Raw genomic sequence first — 22,423 nt, 5'->3', positions numbered from 1 at the left:
CCTTTGCTTCATTTTCTCTTTCTTCTTTAGTTCACCAGCATGTTACTGATGAGTTCTGTCCTCCACTATTCTTCAGACTAAATCATACACTGTCGATATCCCTCCTCATTTTCTGAGATGGGTCATTCACTTCTTTTTTTAATGTCCTTAATATTGTTCCTTTTCCTCCCATGTCCAACTTTGCCATCATCTCCTCTTTTTCTCTCTGCTCTTCTACCCGTCATGTTTCCTTCTCATCCTTATTTATCTCCCTGTCTCATAATTTACTCTTTTATTCTTTGTCCCCTGATCCTCTTTGCTATCTTCTACTTGAATTGCACCATGCCTGCATGAACTCATGCCTTCTAAAATGCATTTCATCCATTTTGGTCAGAAAGGAGAGTTGAGGCTAGCAGGACTGCTTTAGTGGGCACCGTATTAACACAGGCTCAAGTTTTCCAGTGGAGTTTAAGCAGCTGCTCAGCTTTGACACTTAATCCCCATTAATTTTGAGTAGGATTAAGGGGTCTAAATCCCTCTGAGCCTCTGGTCCCAGGTCAGCAACATTATCCATCTCACATCGCAGCACCTTAGCAAGACCCTCACAAAACTTATGCTATAAGTGACAGAAGTGGCCAATATATATGTGGCCACTTTTTGCTGTGTTTACATCATCTCACCTGCTTCCTGATTAGATTGCAGTTGTGCTTATTGGTGGGGAATATTCAGTTGTGCCTGAAACCATGAGAAAAAGCTGCTGGAGGAAGAAGCTGAGAGGGGAAAAGGTGAGAGAAATATGGAAACCTGGGCACTGGGGGGATGTAAGACTGCCACTTTGTGGATTGCCTGATTTCAGCAGGATCTCAGGAGAATTATGTCTCTATACACATTCTTCCCACTTTTTGCTCTCTCCAGCACTTCAACAAGGAGAGCTGAAGGGAACTGTGAGTAGGAAGGCAGATTTTCCAGTTCCCTTTGTAGGAATGACCCACTTAACAGATGATACAATCAGGGTATTTGCTCTTTTTTGTCGCTTCCAGTAAGGGATGTTCAAAAGCAAAATGCCCATTCATTGGGATGCCCAGTGTCCAAATTGGCTTGCACAAAGGAGCTAATCTTGTTCTCAGCAATCCTATTTGTTCAGGTGCAAAACAAGTGTCTGCAGTAGCTACCAATCTAAATACAGATACTGACGCCTAAAAAAGAAAAAAAAAAAAAAAAAAAAAAAAAAAAAAAAAAAAAAAAAAGAAAAAAATTAAAAAGAGAAAGAAAGAAGATCATTTCAGACAAGCCATAGTGAGCCCAAGCAAATTTCGAGTAAATTAATTGTGGAACAACACACTATGATTTTGGCATCCAAAAGTGAGACATATTCCTTATAAAATGGGCACACTGTACAGCTCTCTGACATTTCCAAATGAAACAATAGGACCAATAGAATGGAAAGTCTGCAGGAACAGCAGACAAGGAAAGGAAGTTTAGGTTGAACAAAGGTTTTGTTCATTTTTAAAGCCCCTAGAGGAGAGTAGTGCTGTACAGAAGCTGTTAATGATGGGCTGGATTGGATGGCTGAAACCAGTGCCAAGATCTAAATGTGTTTTTACTCCAAACTCCTCCCCAGCTGTCCAGATACCCTGCAGAATTTCCAGCTGGTGTGAACCCCACGGGCTTCTGGATCAGCACAAAAAGAAAGGGTGGGGGGGCAATCCTGTCCGTGGTTTGCACATCACCTTCTCGCTTGACAAATGCAATTCACTTGCATGAAATAGCAAATCATTAAGCTTTGTCTGACAAACTTGCAAGTTGACCTAAAGTCTTGGGTTGTAGGAAGGAACTGTGCTGTGCTGAGGGCTTGCTCAGGTAACTATGGCAACTCTGCTTCTCCGTTAGGCTTTGAAAGAATTGTCCTTAAGTGAAAACAGCTCCAGCCTACCATCGCTGTTTAATAAATAATCTGCCAGTGGAGGAGGATTCAGGTTCAGAGAAGCTGTGCTTCCTTTCAACTAGGCTGGAAAATAGAAAAGTAAAATTCAGCAAAGCCTTTTTCAGAATTTCCATGACATGACTTTGTTCCCCAGGCATGTAAACAAATTCCTCACACACTTCCAGGGCTCGTAGGAGGGGTGCAGGCTTTGGGACCTGCTCCTCACAGCAGGTAAATGCAGAATTAGAGCTCATGAACGGCTTTTGCTCATAATCTCCCTGCTGTACTTGAAGTAATAATTTCTAAGCTATATCTCATCATTTTAGATCTACATGAGCAAAATGAGATGTTTCTTTGTATTAGGCAGTGAGAGAAAGAAAAGCAGAGAAACCTTTTGAAATTTTTCATTCAAGACCATCAAGGGGAGATTCAACCTGCATAGTTCTGCAATATGCCAAAGTGCATCAGGGTCAGAAAATAACACTGCACAGTTCCTGAGTGGGAATGATGTTTACAGGCTTTTCTTTTACAAGTTTGAATTCTGCCAGGGACATTACATGAGAACTTACAATTTGTTCTTTATAACTAAGAGCCATTTTGAATAGTAGCCAGGCAGTCCAGGCCAGGTTCTTCTTTTAGGCTCTGATGCAGCAAGGATGGGCCTTAGGGCCTGCTACAAGTTTTATGTTGGCTTCAGTCAGGCTTGGGTCACTTGGGCATCTCAGAGGTGTAAAGGTGGGACACCCTGCTCAGCAGCAGACTCACTTCTCCTGCCTCTCCCTGCAGTAGGAATGGCCAAAGCAGTGCAGCTTCACCCTGCTGCTCAGGCATGTCTCTGTATTTTGAAGCCTGAGGTGTCTCAGTTCCAGTGCACATTTTGTACTTGGCTGTCTGACCTCTTCTTCACGAGACGGGGTGGGCAGCACAATGTATTCAGAAGTGTTGTCAGATAAACAGAAGAAAGTTTCTAGTGCCAACTGAGCAACTTCCACAGCGAGGGTCTTACAGGTCTTACAGATACCTGACAGGATCTAAAGTACCTTTCAGATCTAAGCATTTTAAACCTATCCAGTCTCCTGACCAGCTAGAAGGTGTCTCACCCCACCTGTGACCTCCCTTCCCTCTGTCCATGGGCATGCTCTCTGCAAGGAAGGCAAAGGCAGTAAGGGCCACAGTGTGCCCTTTCTTCCCTCCCTGCCCGCTCACTGTGTGAGTCCCATCCAAGTTTGCCTGCCAATATCTACTGGTCTCTGCCAGCATAAACAGTGGCAGAGGGCCACAGTGGCTGCAATTCTGCTTATGAGGAGAGGAACAATAAGAAATCAGTTTGGTCCAGAAAACATATGGAAGTGGGCAAAATGGAGGTATGACAAAAGCAAAGAGAAGATCCACAGAAATGGTACCTGTATGACCTCTCTAAAATACTGCAGAACCATGGTAGGGTCACCTGTGCCTTGCCCAGCTCCATAGCCTGTGGGAGGACAGTAGTTCAGACCCTTTGAATGTGGTCCCACAAGGATGCAGGGTCCAGTGTCATCAAGAAGAAGCACATGTCTCAGCTTTGTCCATCGGGCGTCAAGATAATAAAGCCATTAGCAGCACCAGGCAGGAACAGGACCTGGTCACCACCCCAGGACAAGGCAGAGGAAATGCCATAGACAATGCCAGGATGAGTGGGATGACTGGGGAAATGAAAGGAAATGTGCTCCCTGCTGAAACCTCCAAATTTGGAAGATGCCTTCCGCCTTGTCATATTGCTGTTTTCTTGGGATCTGGTGGTTCCTGAGCTGAGGATTTAGACTTGCAGTCTCATAGACACTCTCTGGTTATTGTCTATGAGACCAAGACATGAAGTCATTAAAAATAACTCGTTTTGCCATACCCAAATAACTCAGTAGGGTTGAGTGACTGTAACCCCGTTTGACCTTTTGTCATTCCAAGTACTGCTATTGTGAGGCTGCAGTTTCATCATTTGTGGAGAGCAAATTCCCCTCCAAACAAAGGCCAAGCCAGAGCCAGGGTGTTGTGCACATCTCTGGTAGAGCAGAGTGGAGTGGCCATGCCCAGGCTCTCCCCAAGCTGAGGCAGCCCCACAGTCACCACGTTTCTGGGGAGGGCCTGTCACAGGGTATGGCTGAGAACCTGCCATACTCATCTGGAGTGAGGGTTTATCACTACATTCTATCAAGATTTGCACAAAGTGTGCCTTTGTAGGTGAGATAAAATTTCCACTCCTGACTGAGAAAAGGAGGGGGAGGAAAGGGAGAGAGGCTCAGAGCCTAAGAATCCTAACACTTAGATGTCTTAATTAAAGGTAAACTTTTCCTTTAGGGCGGCTGTGGTTAGAGCAGCAGGCAGAGACCTGACAGCACAGGCTAAATAGAGAGAAAAAAAAAGACTCCTTTTTTTTTTTTTTTTTTTTTTTTTTTTTTTTTTCCCAAACATTCACTTTGGCCTCAGTCTGAAATGGCTTTGAAACTGCAGACACCTTCATGTAAATATTCTTAATAAAGAAAAGAAAGTCCGCTGCAGGACATTTGTAATCCTTCTGATTTAGATGTTTTAATAATGTGCGAGTTTATCTTGGAGGATGGTGGCTGACCTGGAATTAATGTCTCTGCCAATGTAAGGCTAAAAGATCAGACAGAAGACTTAACTATAATAATATAATATGTGCCTGTGTATGTGTATGTGTATATATACACACACATATATATAGACATATATATGCATGTGCTATATAAACACATCTTTAAGTAATCATAAACGCCCTTTAAAAATTATTTCAGCACAAATTAAGGTATAGAGGGCATCTGATTGGCTCAGTCACTACAGAGTGGTGCCTCATGATATATTCATTTCCTATTCTGGTGTGGTTAATTGGGTATTTCAATTTAATTACTGCAGTCAATAGCACTTTCAGTTGAGTGTCTTAAGTGTTCATTTAATTTACTTTAGATTTAATAAGGCAGCGGTTGTATGTAAAGCTGTTAACCATCTGGATGGGCTGCAAAGCCCATCTTTTCTCTTGGGTAGCTAGAGCCTGATCCAAGACACACTGATGTCTACAGCAGTCTTTCTGTTAAATTCAGGAGCTCGAAACCTAGGCTCCCTGGAGAGCAAGGAGGTGGGCAAACGCCTCTGGCTGTGGGCTTCCTGGCTGGCCTGTGTGAGGGAGAGTTTTTAATGTGCCATTTCTCTTCTGTAGGCAATTTCATATAGCACTAATGGTAGAAAGAGCAGCCCTTGACTCAGGGTTTGATAATCAGAGCTATGAGACTGAGCCTTAGAGTCTTAAGCAAAATTTCAAGTGGTTTCTCACAGCCTGGGTAAGGAGGTGATGAGTTGGGTCACACCTAGGAAAATTTAAAATAAGCGTACCAGTTTGACAAACTTCATGGAACTGAATGATCTATTTTACCCCTGTCACAAGGTCTGGCAGAGCTGTTCATCCTCTCTCCACCTCCAGTGAGTGAGTGAGTCACTAGCTCATGCTGTGGGTCAGGAAATCTGCAGGTCTGTGGATTTTTGGATCTCTAACCTTCTGGGAGAAAAAAGAGGCAACCACTAAATGCAAGCATTGCCTCTAGTGATTGCAGGCCCTCTCTTAGATGGGAACATGATTTGTTTAGGCAAAAAATGATATAGCATAGGGCTATGATTTTAGAGTCTGAACTTTATGGCCTGGACACCTGGGCCTTCCTATCTTCCTGCACAGCTCTACTTAAAAATCAGGTCCTGGTAAAATTGAAAAAAAAAAACAACACAGTAGAAGAGATATACTGGTGCCTGAAGATGCTGGCAGGTACCTGAGGGAATTTCCAGGAACACCTGGGTCAGGAGCAGCCAGACATTACATGTACCAATATTCCCTCCACACAGACCTCATAACTTAGACAGATGAGAACAGGAAAGAAGAGGGGGTTCTAGGCAGAGGATAAGTAGCCAGATTCCACATCCCTGCCACGGGACAAGCAGAGAGAGGGTGTATCCCAGAGTAGCCCATCAGTGGAGGCCATGGTGAGCCCATTGGTTGCCTCTCTCTCCAGCCAATGCTTGTTTAGCCAGCAGCCCCCACCCACACAGTACCACTTTTATGATGTTGCCCTGGCCCAGAGCCGTAGCTGGCTGGCTGGCAAGCTGCACGTGACACCAAGAGCCCCTGGTTTTCAGGGCTGCGGGCTCCCATGCTCTCCAGGCCCGTAGCCAGCCTGGGTTTAAAACCAAGCAGCAGGAACGTTGGCAGGAACAGGACTCCAGCACATGAAATCCAGTGAAGAGAAATTCTTCTGCTGCAGAAAGTAGGCAAAAGGCAACTGGAGATGAATAGGCTGCCTGACAGCTGGCAGACACGCAGCCTGTCTGCCATAGATGGTAATATAGGCACTGCAACTATTACGGCATCTAAAGGCAAAAACAGCGATAAAAAGCTTTAACCTCTGCTACCCGGGAAAACTAGCAGTGGTTTCAGATGCTGTCGGTGGAGAGGAGCCTTTGTGACGCTTGTGACAGGCAAATGGTCTAGAAAGCTCTACTGAGCTGTGTTTGGGATTAATGGCCAGGAGAGCCTGGGTTCGTGCTCTATTTGTACTAGTTACACAGCCAGTTTTAAAAATTGTATTACTGCTGTTATTATAATGATATTGCTATCACTACTGTTATTTTCTTTACACATCAGTGGAGCCTGGACAGCCAGTCTTAATTTCTTATGTGAATGCAAACGGCATTTAGATTTTTGTGGAGATCAGACACCAGACACATTCCTACATTCTTGTCCAATGTTCAATATTTTTCCATGAGTCAAAGAGAACAAGAATGGGCATATTGTGTAAATGCAAAACTCTGCCTTTTTAAACTGACAGGATGAATTTCAGCCCTGCCTCTTTGTCTCTCTCCTCCAAGCAGGGGCTTTTCAGCCTGCCAGATTTTGTTACTTACTATCCTTGAAAACAGAGGGAGGGAAAAGTCAGTTCTTGTTAATTCATTGTCCTAGTTACCTAGCAGTGCTGTATCCTTAAGGACTGCTGGACTATTTTTTTTTTTCTTTTCTTTTCTGAGATGCTGAGGAACTATGGCTTTCCTGCCAGCTCCATTGTGTTCCCTCAGTAAAAGCCTGCAACAACACCAGAGGCACTTAAAAAGGAGTGAGGAGTCTGTTGCAATAGGCATCCAACAAAAGTTCCTGCTGCACTCCGCACTTCCAGTAAATGCTGGTTCGTAATCCAGATTTCAGGCTCCAGGGCTAGTTCTTAATAGAACACTGCTACAGGTCAGTGTAGCTGCATCTGTTTACAGCAGAAGAAGATTTGGCTCACTGTTGTATCAAGCTTCAGTACAGATTCACAAACAAGGCCATGTATAAAGACAAATATCAGCATTTAAGGGGTCCCTGGAATTTGAATTTTCGCTTGGGGAATGCACCTCTGTATTTTATGGTGTGTGTGAAATGTGCCTGATGGATGACCTAAAGACTGAACTCATCCATGCCTGCCAGAGCAAGAGCTGCCCTGGAGACTGCTCTGATTCGGTCTATATCCCAAGCAAGACTACATGGCCTTTCCAAAGGCTTCTCCCAAGTACACACCACCATAGACAGAAGTCTGCACGAGAACAAAGACTTTATTTCCAGACAGAAATACTTCCGATTCTTTTTTTTCAGATATTTTATTAGGCTATAAAATGCTTATTTCCATGCCATAAATGAGAATAAATATGTATCTACCAAAGTCAGCCTAGTCAAAGTAATATGCAAGGAAAGTTTCACTGAAATGCTTTGACTACCCTGAGTTTTTGGTTGTTCTTTCTGAGAGCTGAAAGTTGGTGAGTGCCCTCTGAGCACATTTGACCTAGAGCTTCCTAGCTAAGGATTATGAAGGAAATAAAAGCAAAATAAATGGCAAAAGGAACTAATTAGCTCCAAGAATGATATGGCCATTTGTCCACTAGGAACCAGTCTGCTACCTCCAGAGTTTGAAATATAGTAGCTTGCTGTACAGCCTTTCATCTGTAATGATTCCTAGCCACCATTAAATGGTACCATAAAGGTGAAAGGTTTCACATTATTTATAAAATGGAAAATTATATTTATCCTGGCTAGTATTTTCAAAAGTATGCTGGGATTCATATTTTGACACCTAAAGAGATGTCTGCTTTTCAGAGGTGCTGAATGTGCATTGGTGTCTTTTGGAATTTAGCTAGAAAATAGGGCTCGTTATTAATGTGTTTGACAGTGTCTAAATGCATGAAGAGTATTTTTCAAAAAAAAATATAGAGAGATAAAGTCCTTGTCATGGAATCTTATAATCAAGAACAGAGAGACAAAGTCCAGCAAAGTCCATTTAAAGACCTGTATATCTCAATGAACTTTAGATCAGGCTTAAGCAAAAGCGTTACTTAGCAACTCAAATTCATCTGATGGAGCATCAGTTTACTCAGTCAACCCTTTGGTTGTTTATGTCATTTAAAAACTACTGATCTGATGCCTTCCCTGAAGGAATCTGTGTAGAAACAGAGACTGACATTTCTCACGTACATTGTCATTTATTGCTTTCATCTCCTCCTCCTCCCTCATCATATATGTCATTAACTTGGAGACAAGTCAAATTTATACATTCCCTCCATTTGCTCCATGTTCAAAATTTCCCAGTTACATACCAGATCCATCCTAGGAGTGAACAACAAAAGGATGAGAGGGAAGGAACACAAACTGCTGACTAGAGTTAAAGAAAAACAGGGGAGCTGGAAGGGGGCCCAGGTGGGTTGTGAAGTCTTCATCCTTCAAAGCATTCAACACTTGCCTGGACAATGTCCTGGGCAACCTCATGTAATTTTGTTGGTAGCTCTGCTGAAAGCAGAGCATGCAGTGACAGGACAAGAGAGAATGGCTTCAAACTGAAAAAGAGTGGGTTTACATTAGAAATTAGGAAAAAATTCCTTACTGTGAGGGTGGTGAGCACTGGAACAGGTTGCTGAGAAAAGGTGTGCCCCATCCCTGAAAGTTTTTAAGGCCAGTTTGGGTGGAGCTCTGAACAACATGATCTAGTGAAAGGTGTCCCTCTCTATGGCAGGGGAGTTAGAATCAGATGATCTCTGAGGTCCCTTCTAACCCAAGCTATTCTATATCATTCTCTGATTCTATGTCCAGAGGTCCCTTCACAGCTCCATCATTTTATGATCCCAAAGGTCTTCTGTGAAACTTTTCACTTAAGGCCTCTTCCACAATACTTTTATTTTCTTTCTGAGTAATACGGTAAATGGACAAGTGGCTAGTGAACTCTTTATTGTGTTAGTGGCCTGCAGAAATAAAGTTTACGGGACACAGCATTGGACCTGTACAACTGCAGAGGGTTTCTGCTGTGTGACTCTTGGTGGGGACTTACTCCAGGTGCCTGGACTCCCTTATCCATGCCAGCAGAGCAGTTGAAGAGTTCAGCTTGTGGCCACACCTGATGCCTCGTTGTTATGTAGGATACAAAAGTGATGCAGCTCTGATGCAACAAATCTTGGTTGTAGTTTAGAGATCTTTAATGTCCTTGGCTGAGATGTTTTCACTGCATAGCCAAAGGAATGCTGTTTCTTGGGATGATTGTGGTACCTGTGTCCATTCTTGTAGGCATGTGTCCCCTTATCAGTGTGTTGTGGCAGGAAGGTGATGCTATTCCACCCAGTCATTTCCAAACAAGGAATTTTTCTCATTTTGAATTTTCTGAGTCAACAACCACGATTGAATCTAGAAACAGATTCAAGGCTGTGGAAGAAAATATGACTTTGAGATAGGTGTTATATTTGAGAGGCCTAGAACCACTAATTTTTCAGTGCTGTTTCTATTTGCATTCACTCAATGACTGATCGGTGCACCTAGGAAAATAAGCCATAAAGGAAGCATCAGTTGTAATGAATCCACTCATGTCCCTTTCACCAAAAACTATCATAGCAGCCAAAAATACCTGGAAGTTTTGTGGTGACTCTTTGTCATTTATTGGCACAGCTGGTGGGGATGGGCTACTGACTGTGGCTACCCAGAGCACCAACAACCACTGGCATTGCTGCTCCAAGCCACAAACCATGGTGTGGTTAGCAGCTTAGCAGCTGGGCTTTGCCTCGAAGGGGCAGGACAAAGGACCTGAGGGCTGCCGTGTACAAACAGCATCACCCCATCCCTGCGAAGGCCTGAAAGTCCTGCCTAGATGCAATCTCCTTGAACTTCTTTTGCTGAAGCAAATCTTTTTGCAAAAGCCAGGCTTTTGCTAGATGATCTGTACTATAAAATATTCTCTTTGCTAACCAGAGAGAAAACTAGAAAACTTATTTTCACTTTCTTCAGAGACATCTCCATGTATTTGATTTGTCTACTTGTGCAACCATCCTCCTGTGCAAATTCATCCTCTCCACTCTGCTTGTCATTTTTCAGGTTCCTTTTAAGAACAATCTTGTAAGCTTTTCAGTACCTGAATTGCTGGGGTTTCATTTTAGCTTATAGATGCTTTTTTCTTACTCTGGACTGCTCCTGGTCCCCTCTATTCACACTGACCTTTTCCAGCTCCTGAAGCATTCCTTCCTGCATAATTCCTTGTTTCCAAACCTTTCCATTCAGTCTCTGGCCATTTTTATGGGTTTGGACTCTTTCAACTCTCTCATAAAGAACCATCTTTATGGTTCTCAAAGAAAGACCAAATAACAAAGATTCACTTGAACATGTGCTAGCCCAAGACAACAAAGCATTTGGGCTTCCTGTAACCTGCTAATGACCTTTCAGAATGATCACAGTTCCATATTAATCTTCATATTCCGGAATGACCTAGATACTTGTCAAGTGAATCCCATTCTTACAGTTTTTCTCCAGACTCAAAAACTATTGGAAATACAGGAGCTGTGAAACACGTTCAGACTTGTATCCTTACTAAACTGGAGGCATCTCATCAATATCAATGACAAATTTATTGGGGGAAGATACACAATCACCTACCTTGACATGCCTGCAAAAAGAACCACTCCACCCCCTTACCTCTTTTTCCCCTGCACCACCAGTCCCCATGAACCACAGACTAGTTTGAACCTTGATGTTTAATGTTTTTCATCCCCATCTAGATACGTTATCATCACCTTTCATAAGTCAGCATCTTCCCATTTCCTAACCGATGTTCAGTCCCTCTTTGGACCTTGATTAGCTCTGGACCTCTCAGACTCTATCCACTTTGGATGAAAAAGCATATAATTTCACTGGGATTAAATTTATTGCTGCTCAAGTTTGCTAAATTATCTCTCGATCTACAGTTAATCAGTTAGAGTCTTACTATATAAACTTTCATAATTTTCTCTTTTATTTGTCCTTTCAATTGTCCATTCTCTTCACAGGAGTAACTTCAAAGCTCCCTCCAAAGTCCTTGAAATTTTTGCCTGTTTTGCTCAAATAGGTCTGAATCTTGGTGGGGTATACTTGGCCTATCTCCTGACACTGCATGTTTAAGCTGAAGATTTTGAAAAAGGCTCTTAAGTACTGCTCTTACTTACTGTACTTAATGGGGTGACCATGCATGATGGGTAAGAGCCAGGGGGAATACACTAATAGAGGTCAAACCCAACCACCAAGTAAGTGCAGCGATCTTGTAGGAGACCTCTTACCACAGGCCTGGATTTGATCCTAAGTATCACTTCTCCACTAAAGGTTTTTGGCAGAGGGTCAGGACTCCTTCCTTCTAACAAGAAGCCATTTTGCCAGTTTCTGATTAAGTATATTAGTTGATGCATGATGGAAGGCAGCTTGCATTGACGTGAGCCCTCCTTGTCCTGGCTGATAGAGTCTGATGCTGGAAGCATGACTGGGTAGTAAGCTGAAGGGATCTTCCTTTTCCAATTGACAAGTGGTGACTGTGTCTCCTGTGAACTGTAATGTACCCTGAAGAAGATCCCAAGGCCAAACAGTCGACTTAAGTGTCCTGTGTGACGCATTGATTTGCAGGAAGAAAGAAACAGTCTAAATATTTCCTTATTTTCCAAGTCTGGATGGAGGGCTACTGTCTTCCTCCAACGACTGAACTTTTGATAATGGAGTGTTGCAGAGGGGGTGGTTGCTTAGAGAGATAATAAAAGCCCACACGTGGACATGGATGTGTGCTCTAATGAGCCTACACAGCTACAATTTGGAAGCAGAACACCAGGACCAACCTGCTCTCAGCAGTCTTTCCTTAGGTGAAATCTGCTGTGCTATTGATCTCTAAAAGGCAAATCAAATAACAGCAGCCACATTTTTAAGGATTAGGAGCTTCCTGTGCAAGACAGTATGTGTTTTTAATACCTTAAGCTGACTTATGAAACTGGTAAACAATGTGGAGGGTGGTATTGGATGACCTCTTTTACATGCCTGATCATCCTGTCAACATTTATAATGCATTTAATATTTCCTTCTCATCAGGATAGGATCAGTTAAGCAGTCCTACTTCCCAAAGCTCAGGTTGCATTATGCTTTGTTCCACATTTCATGGTAATAAACGCTGACATAAATTTCTGTAGATTTCACACAAAGTGATTGTTAATTTATTCATGGTTAAAAAGGATCATAAAAAAATAGAAAGAAAAAAAAAGAGTATAAAAGACTCCTCTAGAAGACAAATACACAGCTTGCAAGATAAAAAATACAGATCTTTTATGCCTATTTATTTTGCACACAGTAATGACTGCTACACTCCGATTAGCAATCTTGACCTAGTTAAAATGCTATTGTTTTTCCGTGTTCCTATTCTTCTAAAAGACTGTGACTAGACATGATATTTTATAATCCATCAGATGTAAAATCTGCATAAAAAATATAATTATTGTGCTTCAGCAACCTGGACCAAAGCCCTGACATTATGTTTCTAGGCAGTACACCGAATAACATGGAAGCATTTTAGGATTGGTCTGCTAAGTTGGCAAGATACATAATTTTTCCATAAGCAAAGGTAAATTGTGGGATTTCTAACATCCTGATTGCTATTCCAGCCTTGTCCCAGCTAATGAAAATTAAGTGGATACTTGTGAGCCAAGAAACATCCTTATTTGTTACTATAAATTCAGTTTTAGCGGCACTAAACATTACAGTAAACAGGGAGGAAGTTGTGCTGCCTCTCAGTCGGCTTTATTATTGCCAGTGGTGCTTACATCTAAGGATCAGCCAGAGTCAGGACTCCCCTGCAAGAGGCCTGCACAGACACCCAGATCAGAAGGACAGGCATGGGCAGAGGGGAGGTTTGGGATGGGTAGAGCAAAATTCTCATGGCAGTAAACCTTTGTCTGCCAAGTGGTCCCTGGAGCTAAATAGAAGGGGAGTGAGGCAGAGTGGAGGTGTGCAGTCTCAAGCTGCCCTGCTCACCAACAGTGTGGGGCTGAAGGCACCTGTGCCTCCTCCTCTTCAGTCTCGGAGAGAGCAGTTGGTCCCCTTCTTATGAACACAGGGTGGGCAGCAGAGGACACCTGTGTTTGAGCCTCTGCAACCTGACTGGAGCAAGAAACATCTGCTACCTCTGCACAGCTCTTCGCAGCCATGGAGGAGCCACCTTGTCCTAGCCATGGGGACACGCCAGCTCTCAGGGCTGCTCTCCATTGTGCATAGTGCCCAGGGCCTCTGCTTCGTCAGTCAGTCCTGCATGAAAAATTAATGGTTTTTACCAGATCAGCATCATCCAGCAGATTGGACTTTGTCAGCTCAGAGTGCTAAAACCTCTCTGAAGACAACTCTTATGCTTACATCCTCAGCCATGTCAGGCAGATGCTGCAGTTGAAGAAAAAAGATTAAAAAATAATTATACTTGTGCAGTGCAGAGAGTGAAAAGCAGAGGAGCTAGGAAAGGTTCTCAGAAGGGGATCACACTACATAGATTTTCAGGAGACATCAGGGTAAACCTGATTCTCCCGAGTATGGGAAGGAGGGGGAACAATCAGAACCAACAGATTTCAGATGTGTAGAAACAGTGGCAAAGGGGGCCCTCAAAACTGAGTCTGTAGTCAGAAATGGGCCTTGGAGGTGCCTGTGTGATTGTGGCATTAGGACCTGTGGTGGCATCTCAGAGATGTCCCCTCATTATCCCTGTGTCTGCTCCAGGGTGTCTCTGTGGCTTCAAAGCTGGTCATGGTGTGAGTCATCACGACCATCCTGTCTGGCTAAAGGGGTAAGAAAAAAAGGAGAGAGGCATCTGATCTTCCTTTGAGCTGGGAGATGCTTGCAACAGGGAGGGCCCCAGTCCCTGCTTGGAAAGGTGCTCCACGGATTGCCACAGCTCCGAACCCCAGAGGAGGTGATACTGCTGGCAGCAAACACTGCGAACCACTATTTTGAAATTAAGAGTTGCTGTCATTCAGAATCTGCCGCTAAGCCTCAAGGGTGGCTTGCTAGGTCCAGCCCTGCAATGCAAAGGTGCTTTCACAGCATAAATAAGTATCATTCAGCATCTTATCCTCCTTTGGAAGGATTTTTTCCCCCCTATTTTCATTGTTTGAATATTTTCATGTTTTTCCTGTAATTCCTTCACCCTTTTTTTTCCCCAGGTACATGGAGTATTTAGGTTTATAGTGCAGCCATAGATACAGTCAACACATATTGTGAGAAAGTCTAGGTAATCCAAAATGTACCTTTTCAAGCAGATTTGTTTGCTGCTTCTACGTTAAAAGCAAAAAATCTGGAGCTGCTTTTTCTATCATCACAAGTATCACACCACAGGAACTGCTAGCACTGCCACACTGCCTGCTTCACAGTGTGGGCTTTCAGTCAGTAGCACCTTGGGAGTTTCATCCCTGTTGTTCCACTACACAATGTAAGAATGCTGCAAACCTTTGTAGGAAATTGTGAGAGTTGGGAGAACAAAGGTGGGAGGAATCTTCCTTTTATGTCTTCCACTAAAAGGCTTTGTGGGGACTTAAGACTGTGGTATTTTCTCTGTCGTTTCCTTGGTGTATTTTGGTGTTTTGGTCCAGTCTTAAATGTCCAGCCATAAACATTTCAAAATGACAGTCAGATACACTAGTAACATCTCTGTACAATGCCTTGATCTGCAGGCACTATGGAGTTACTTGGACAAGTCAGAAGGACTGCCTCTGTTTTACTTGTCCTGAGAGCTGTGAAACTCAAGGTGCTGGATGGTTAGTCTAGGAGTTCTGTCCAACACTGTGCACCTTCCTACACAGTGTTAGATGAAATAAAGAGCAATTTCTAAAGGAAGTCCAACTGCAGAAGCTGTATGAAATGCACAAAAAAAAGGACTTTAATTGAAAGTGAAACCTGATAGACTGCATTATTTCCTGCTGACACACGATTCTTTTCTTGGCCATATGGGATAGACCGTGTGGAAAGAAATATAAGGTGAATACACGTGAGAAATGTCATAAATGTATCAATGATGTGATAAAAATATTGTTCGATATGCATATTTTGGAGAAAATAATCTCTAAAATTTCTCATTGACAAGCTATGCTTTTGCACCAAAAAGTTTTCTGTTTCTATTTTCTGGGGGGGAAAAAAGTGAACCAGAAAAAAAAAAATCAGCAAAATCCTCTAGTTTTACATTTAGTAAAAAAATTGACAAAAAGAAAGGTGAAGCAAAAACTTTTCTGTTTTTCCAAAACAGAAATTATTTGATGAGCTATAATTATTAGCTCGGTGGATCTCCTGATGATTTGGCCTGGTATCAGAGAGCTTTAGAGAAAAATCTGCCTCTCTTAAATTCCTTTAAGACTCTGAGTAAGTTTTAAATATAAAACTTATTGTATGTGTACCTCTGCACAGGACATAGTATCACACTGGATCATTTAGATCAAGTCATCTCTAGTGTCTGCCCTCCGCTGTCCCCAGGCATTTTGTCCAGAAACAGCGCTGGGTTGTCTCTCAGAAATGATTTCCAGAGACTCAGTTTTGACTTCAGAAGATCAATCATCCAGCACTGCCTTGCTGTAAGTGCATGAACTCACACTGACTCACCAGAGCCTGCTCAGCAAAAGGTCTCATAATAACACATGCTGCCAGGAAATGCCTGTACTCTGTGATGGTCCATCCAGTGCTGCCCATCTACCTGTGGGATGGAGCTGGGCTTGGAGGGCTTCCTCCTCTCCCACTTACTGTCACATCACTCTTCTCCCATCACAGGCCTTTCACCATTACACAGTTCAAGCAGTTTGAGATGTGTAATCGCAAGCCTGTTTGATCTGAGGAATGTGCCTGTGTGTGTTATAGGAACTTTTGCTTTACGTCTACTGGCCCAAATCAATCCTAGCTTGCAAATTGAAAGAGATGGAGCCTGAAATCTGGCAGGTTGATTTTTTTTTTTTTTTTTTTTTTCCCCTTCTGAAGAGTCTGTTCTTTGCTGGGTAAAAAGGGCCTGAGTATTGACTTTTAGTCAGTAATTGAAAACTGTAATTGTTGGAAAAATGCAAAGATTTCAGTGACGGAACCCTGGTCCTTTCTCTTCTGAAAACAAAAGAGGCATAATGCTGGGGCTGCAGTGCCCTGCAAAAGGCAGCCTTCAGAGCAGCTTGTGGCGGATGCTGCTCATGTTCCTGAACCAACACAGACCAGTTCACTGAAGCCCTCCCCTGCCCCCAGGCATATAATTGGTAACAGCTTAGTGCAAGGAGGTAGAGGGGGCTTCATCCCTGTAGGCTGCTCACATCCTTCCCATGCCCTCTCCCTCCATATCCTGAGCCCTTGGGGGATGTGAAAGCAGGATTTTGTAGCAGCCTCAGTGAAGTCCTCTGAGTTCCCTGCACCTTTGCAGCCTCACTTGCTCTCATTTCTGCTTTAAGGTGTGGACATCTACTGACTGATGGTGTTGTCAGCATTCCAAGGGCTATGTTTGAAAGATTTTGGGGTGATGTAATAAGTTACCACTTGTTATTCTTTAGGGCAGTACAGTGCCCTTTCTGGTGGCCACTTGAGCAGATGTCAGATAACCAGGAGTCCTCCAGGCCATGTTAAGGGCAGGGGCACTTGGTTAAGGGATGTGTCTGGAGATCATGGTGCTCTGCCTGGTTCTGCTACTGATCTGTGTGTGGCAAACCACTTCCCAGCTCACCCATCTCACCCTGCTATCTGCTAGAAGCTACTTCAAATGCAGGAGAAAAGTAGGTACTACACAGAGCACAATGTAACACCTTCATTTTTATATGTGTCAGAAAGCTTGGTGCCCTGAAAATACAGAGTTTTTTAAACGTACAGTCCCTCTGCTTCAAAATGTCAAGCAAACCCAAATTAACTCAGAAAGTCATATTAACCACATAAAACATATACATATGCAGGGGATGTACTCTTCACTATCTGTTCAGCCTTTCTGTCAGCAACACATCTGAAAGCAAAATGTGCTGCCAAGTCATGTATTCTAATGACCTGTGGACTTCCCCATTTCCCAGGAAGATGAATTTGGGTGTACGAGCATGGTTTCTGATAAACACACTGACATCAAAAATGATGGTAAAAGGAAGTGCAACTTACCTCTTTTTTGTTCCAAAGGAAAGTACAGTGACTCATGTGTCAGAAGGAACATGCTAACCCAAGACAGTCTGTGCTTTTTGCAGTGACCACCCAAACCTCTCCCCAGTGAGGGACACCTAATGACAATTAATTACTCTTGGACACACACAGTCTTTGGACTTACACAAGGAGGCATCAACATGTTTGCACTTATGAAAACATGAATCTGTGATTTAAAAGCTATGCTGGAAAGTTAACTTGAAATATGAAATTGGATTTTCAGTGTCAGAGAGAGAAATTACAAAGTTTATTTTTAAGGGCTAAACTCAGTGACCTGATGATGCAATGGAAGAAGAGGTGGGTTTGGAGGAAATACATATTTCTCAGTTAAACTCTTTTCAAGCAATTAATTAGTATTCACAGCAGAATAAATTTTTTCACATCAGAGTTATCTGGGAAGAGCTTTTACCTATAGGTAAACCTGAAACTGAGGGGCACAGAGGCCATAATAGAATATTACATGCCCATGGACTTCTGTACATGAAACAGCATGATGAAAATAATGTGACTGGAAGATCTCATAAATCATCCTTCCTCACTTAACTGGAAAATTAGAGTTCTCAGTTCTCTCTGCCCTTTGCAGCTTCCCAAGGTATCACAGTTTTTACAGGCATTATTTTCTCACTGGCACACACAGGTATTTCTCAGATAGCATTGTCCTCATGCCTCCAGGGTCACTGCACTTGTGCCCAAGTGCAGAAAGGCAGAAGATGAGCTGTGTTTCACTTCTTTGTTTCCTGGCATTGCTGATGGCTGAAACAGGGAGAATGTGTGCTGGCTCTGCAAGAGCTGCATGTGTACGTGGCTCCTCCTCACTGTGCACCCCTTTGGTCATGGAATCATAGAATCATTAAGGTTGGAAAAGACCTCTAAGATCAAATGTACAGGGCTAAATATAGGACAGCTGCCCTTGTTTTAAAGCGATCTGTTCTTTTATGAGCTGTGTTCAAAGCAACTCTTCTTGAGGGCATCTGCCTCTTTCTTAAGGGCATATGTACCAAGTCCAAGCTTTTCAGCTCATAGGACTGACATCTCTGTTTTCTGTGTGCAGGATGGGAATTTGTGTGTACAACCACAGCAGATGAGTAGATCAGGCAGACAGAACCATGAACCTCTTTTCCTTTGGTAGGCCCACAGGGCTGGCGAGCAAATGGAAGTATCACTTTAAATATTCAAGGAAAAGGAAATAGAGTTACAACTCTCAGAGCAGTGTTGAGCAGACTGTATGTTTTATAAAAGATGTTTCAGGACATAAACAACAAGGGCTTAATATATTAATAGACATCTTTGGGAAATAATCTGGCAGTACATCATGGGCCAAACCCTTGGCTCACATGGCTCCAGTGAATTAATTTTCAGTTTTCAACAAGTTAACATTTAGCATTTTAAATTATAAACATATTTAGCCAGTGTAAACCTATATGAGCTTAGGATGCCTTGATCTTGTGTGTGCCATTATAATGTGTTCAGGGACTTTTGGACTCTACAGGTGTCAAAAATGTTCATTTGGATCATATACCAAAAACAGGAAAATGAAAACCTGCAGGGCTGGATAAGCACAAGGGCAGATTTCATGACTGCATTTGTCTTTTCTGTCTAACAGTATTTTGGATCTGTCTGGCAAGGCTATATTGGGGTAGATCTGGAGCAAAGAGGCTTTACCAGCTGCATCTCTGTCTACCTTCCTCCCTCATCACATCTGTGAGGGGAAGGGGGTCTGTGATCAACAAGAGGCAACAGTGCTTGAAAAACGCTGATGGCAAGGGTGGTGATGGCAGGGAGATTCACCACTTAAAGCCTATTTGCCTACAGTTCTGCACAGCTTCATTGACTAAAAATAGCCCAGAGGAGCTTTCTGAACTAAGCAATGTTTACCTGTCTGTTGCCTGTAGCCTTCCAAGCAATTAAATTATTTCTTTGGTACCATCTAATGATTTATTTTTTTTTGTGTCTGCTTCTTTCAGCTCCAAGGCTCCTTGAAGAGAAAGTTGGTGGTCAATCTGTCACCTGTCAACAAGAGGCCCAATGGTGTTTCAGAGAGTTCTTTCCTTGACATTAAGAGGATAAGAGTGGGTGACAATATCTCAGTGGGACAAGGTGGACAACATGTTAACAACTGCCAAAGCCAGTCAATGTCAGGAACTATGGCTGTGGGCCAAGGATCACAAAGAAAGGCCACCAGCCTAGCAAACAATAGCCATGCTAGTGGGAATGACATGTTTAACATGACTTTGAAAGAGGTAAAGAAGGAACCAGGAGAAACAATGTCCTGCAGCAAACACTTAGATGGCCAGACATCCCATGAGAACATGTTCCCTAACAGATATGGGGAAGACTCATGGGACCAAATGGATCTTGAGCTTCAGGAACTTTTTAATGAACTGACTAACATATCAGTGCCACCAATGAGTGATGTTGAGCTAGAGAATATGATAAATGCCACGATAAAACAAGATGAGCCATTCAACATTGACCTTGGGCAGCAGACCCAGAGGGGCCCTGTGAGATCTCTGCAGATGGATAAGATGGTCATAAAAAGTGAGTATGCAGCAGGCATGAATCAGGTTCCTGTGGGCTCCCCACAGATGAGGCCTTCTTCAACAGGTCCAGCCTTCACTATGGCTACCACTGCCATGTCTGCCTCTTCACCCATCCCCTCGGTGCCTCAAACACAGGTGTCGCAGGTTTCTTCTGCGTCCAGTCGGCCATTGCCTAACTGGCAGGAGGTGTCTCATGCACAGCAGCTCAAGCAGATCGCAGCCAATCGGCAGCAGCATGCCTTGATTCAGCAGCAGCAGCAGCAGCAGCAGCAGAACCAGACGGCCAACTGGTCCACTCTGTCTCCATCAGGACCTTCCCCTGGACCCTTTGTGCAAGAGAAAATCCCCAGTCCTTCTTTTCGCCAGCAGCAGTTCAGCCCACAAAGCTCAGCAATGCTTGGGGTGCCAGTGAATGGAAACCAGACAAAAGGGATGAACAACTATGTTTATAAACCAACCACTCCCCAGAGCAGTCCCATGGACATAATCATGCAACAGAAGCCTCAGGACCTCAACAGAAACTTTATCAACAGTGCTCAGCCACCTCTAGAGCAGCATCATGGCAACACAAAGCCTTTGTTTCACTTTAACTCAGAGCAAGCAAACCAGCAGATGCCTTCTGTTTTGGGTTCCCAAAACAAGCCTGCCCTTCTGCACTACACTCAGCAGGCACAGGGTTCAGCTCCTGTGCAGCAGCCACAGCAACAGCAGCAACAACAGCCACAGCCACAAACTGCTCAGCCTCTCCCAAACCAGCCTCTCCAGAGGCCACCTAATGTAACCCTAGCAATGCAGCAAAAAATGATGCTTCAGAAAATGCAGCAAAGCCAGCAAATCTCAGGTTTGCAGTATCCAGTCTCTCAGCAGCACAGACAGGTAAGACAAATTCCTCCTTCTTTGTTACAGAATCGTTCTGGTCCAAGTAATAAAAAGGCTTTTCCAGCCTGGCCTCATTCCTGCAGGAGATGTGTCCTGGTGGCACTTAATGACCCTCTCAGCATGCACTTCTGCAGAGCTGGTGATGGCACCTTTAGCACCTATTCATGTGTATCATGGATGCACATTTAGAAGAAGCACATACTCATAACACCTTCCATGCAATGGAATGAAAATGTCACTGCTATATAGATATTTACTGCTATGGAGAGACTTGTCAGAAAGGTGAGATAGTAGGGCAGATGCAAGCATATTTTGGACTCCTATCTAAGTTTTCTTTTGAAAGTCAAAATTTTCATGAATTCCTATGTTATCTTAGATAATGTGTTTTACAATGTTAATTTTTATGCCATCATTTTTCTCAGGGAGGCAGGGTTATGAAATTCTGTTTTTAGATATCTTTTGACTGATATGACAAAAAATACTGTTTGCACATTTGCTATCGCTTTGGCAAAGAAAAACTAAGATTTATCTGTGAGTTTTATAAACACCCATCACACTTCTGGGAATATTCTGTGGATAAAATATGTGCTTAGAGATGAAGAGAAGGTTGCCACAGATATGTCTACAATTATATTCCATGTGGCCAGCTCCCACTGTGTTATGAGGCAGTATCATGAGGCAGTACTCTGACAAGATCTGCCAAGTCCCTGTGCACCCAGGTCTCAGATCCCAAGTTTCAGACCTGCCAATCAAAGTGAGAATGTGCAAACTCGCTGTGCCTCAGGGTCTGGAAACCAGGGTGCAAAATAAGTGAAACATATTTGATCTTAGAATGTTTAGGCAACTCTGAGTAATTTAGGTGGGATTTCGTCTCAACATATTTGAAGATATGGAATTGCAGTATCGGTGTGGAGATCATCTGTAGATGTGGAAAAAAGCTATAAGCTACTTGAGAAAAAAATGAAAGCCTTAGTTTTACATGGACTCCCAGAAAGTAGCACTGTGAACAAATCATTCTGAGCTGGAGTTTCTTCACCAAACTGGGTGAACAGGCTGATGCTTTAAAAAAGAATAAATGCAGTTGTATGTGCCTGCACACCTTTCTCCTTTCAACTCTTAAATTTCCTGACCAGCTAACCATGACTTACTCCAACAAGTCCCTTAGGAAGAGGTACCAGGTGAAATCTATGGGCAGATGTGAGAACTTGCTCTGTTGAAAGATGCTGTAGAATGAGCATCTGCAGGATGCAAGCACAGTTTTGCTGTTTTATGAGAGGTGTCTGCAAGCTCTTTCTCTCCTTGAGCCTCTGTGTGCTCTCTTCTTAGGTGTATGTCCCCATTCTCTCAATAGACTGGCAGACAGATGAATTTTAACAGTTCCTTCATTCAGCCATAATGAACCTTCCAGCAATCTGTTGTCACAGGGGAGACAGGCAAGACTTCTGCAAATACTATGGTTTTCTGAAAAAAAAATTTGCAAGGTCACATTCTGGAAAGGCTTAAAAACATGAGAGCTACTCTGCTTGAGGTAATGTTAACCACTTGCTCTGTGTCCTCTTGGGCTGCTGCTCAGGGAGGCCAGCCAACAAGATGAGACTTGACATCTCAGTC

The 22,423-nt window shown here is 43.1% G+C and overlaps 1 protein-coding gene across 1 annotated transcript in view; it reads left to right on the top strand.

Annotated features, from left to right (window-relative positions):
- MAML2 (mastermind like transcriptional coactivator 2) overlaps window positions 1-22,423 on the top strand; it is a 211,936-nt gene that overhangs the window by 126,933 nt on the left and 62,580 nt on the right. Inside the window, exon 3 of the mRNA XM_066312940.1 lies at window positions 19,358-20,809. Within this exon, the coding sequence (XP_066169037.1) occupies window positions 19,358-20,809 (1,452 nt within the window). The remainder of the gene's footprint in view (window positions 1-19,357; window positions 20,810-22,423) is intronic.

Source organism: Sylvia atricapilla, chromosome 2 (assembly GCF_009819655.1).
Source record: "Sylvia atricapilla isolate bSylAtr1 chromosome 2, bSylAtr1.pri, whole genome shotgun sequence".
NCBI classification, from domain to species: domain Eukaryota; kingdom Metazoa; phylum Chordata; class Aves; order Passeriformes; family Sylviidae; genus Sylvia; species Sylvia atricapilla.
This window is presented reverse-complemented; position numbering and strand designations above follow the sequence as displayed.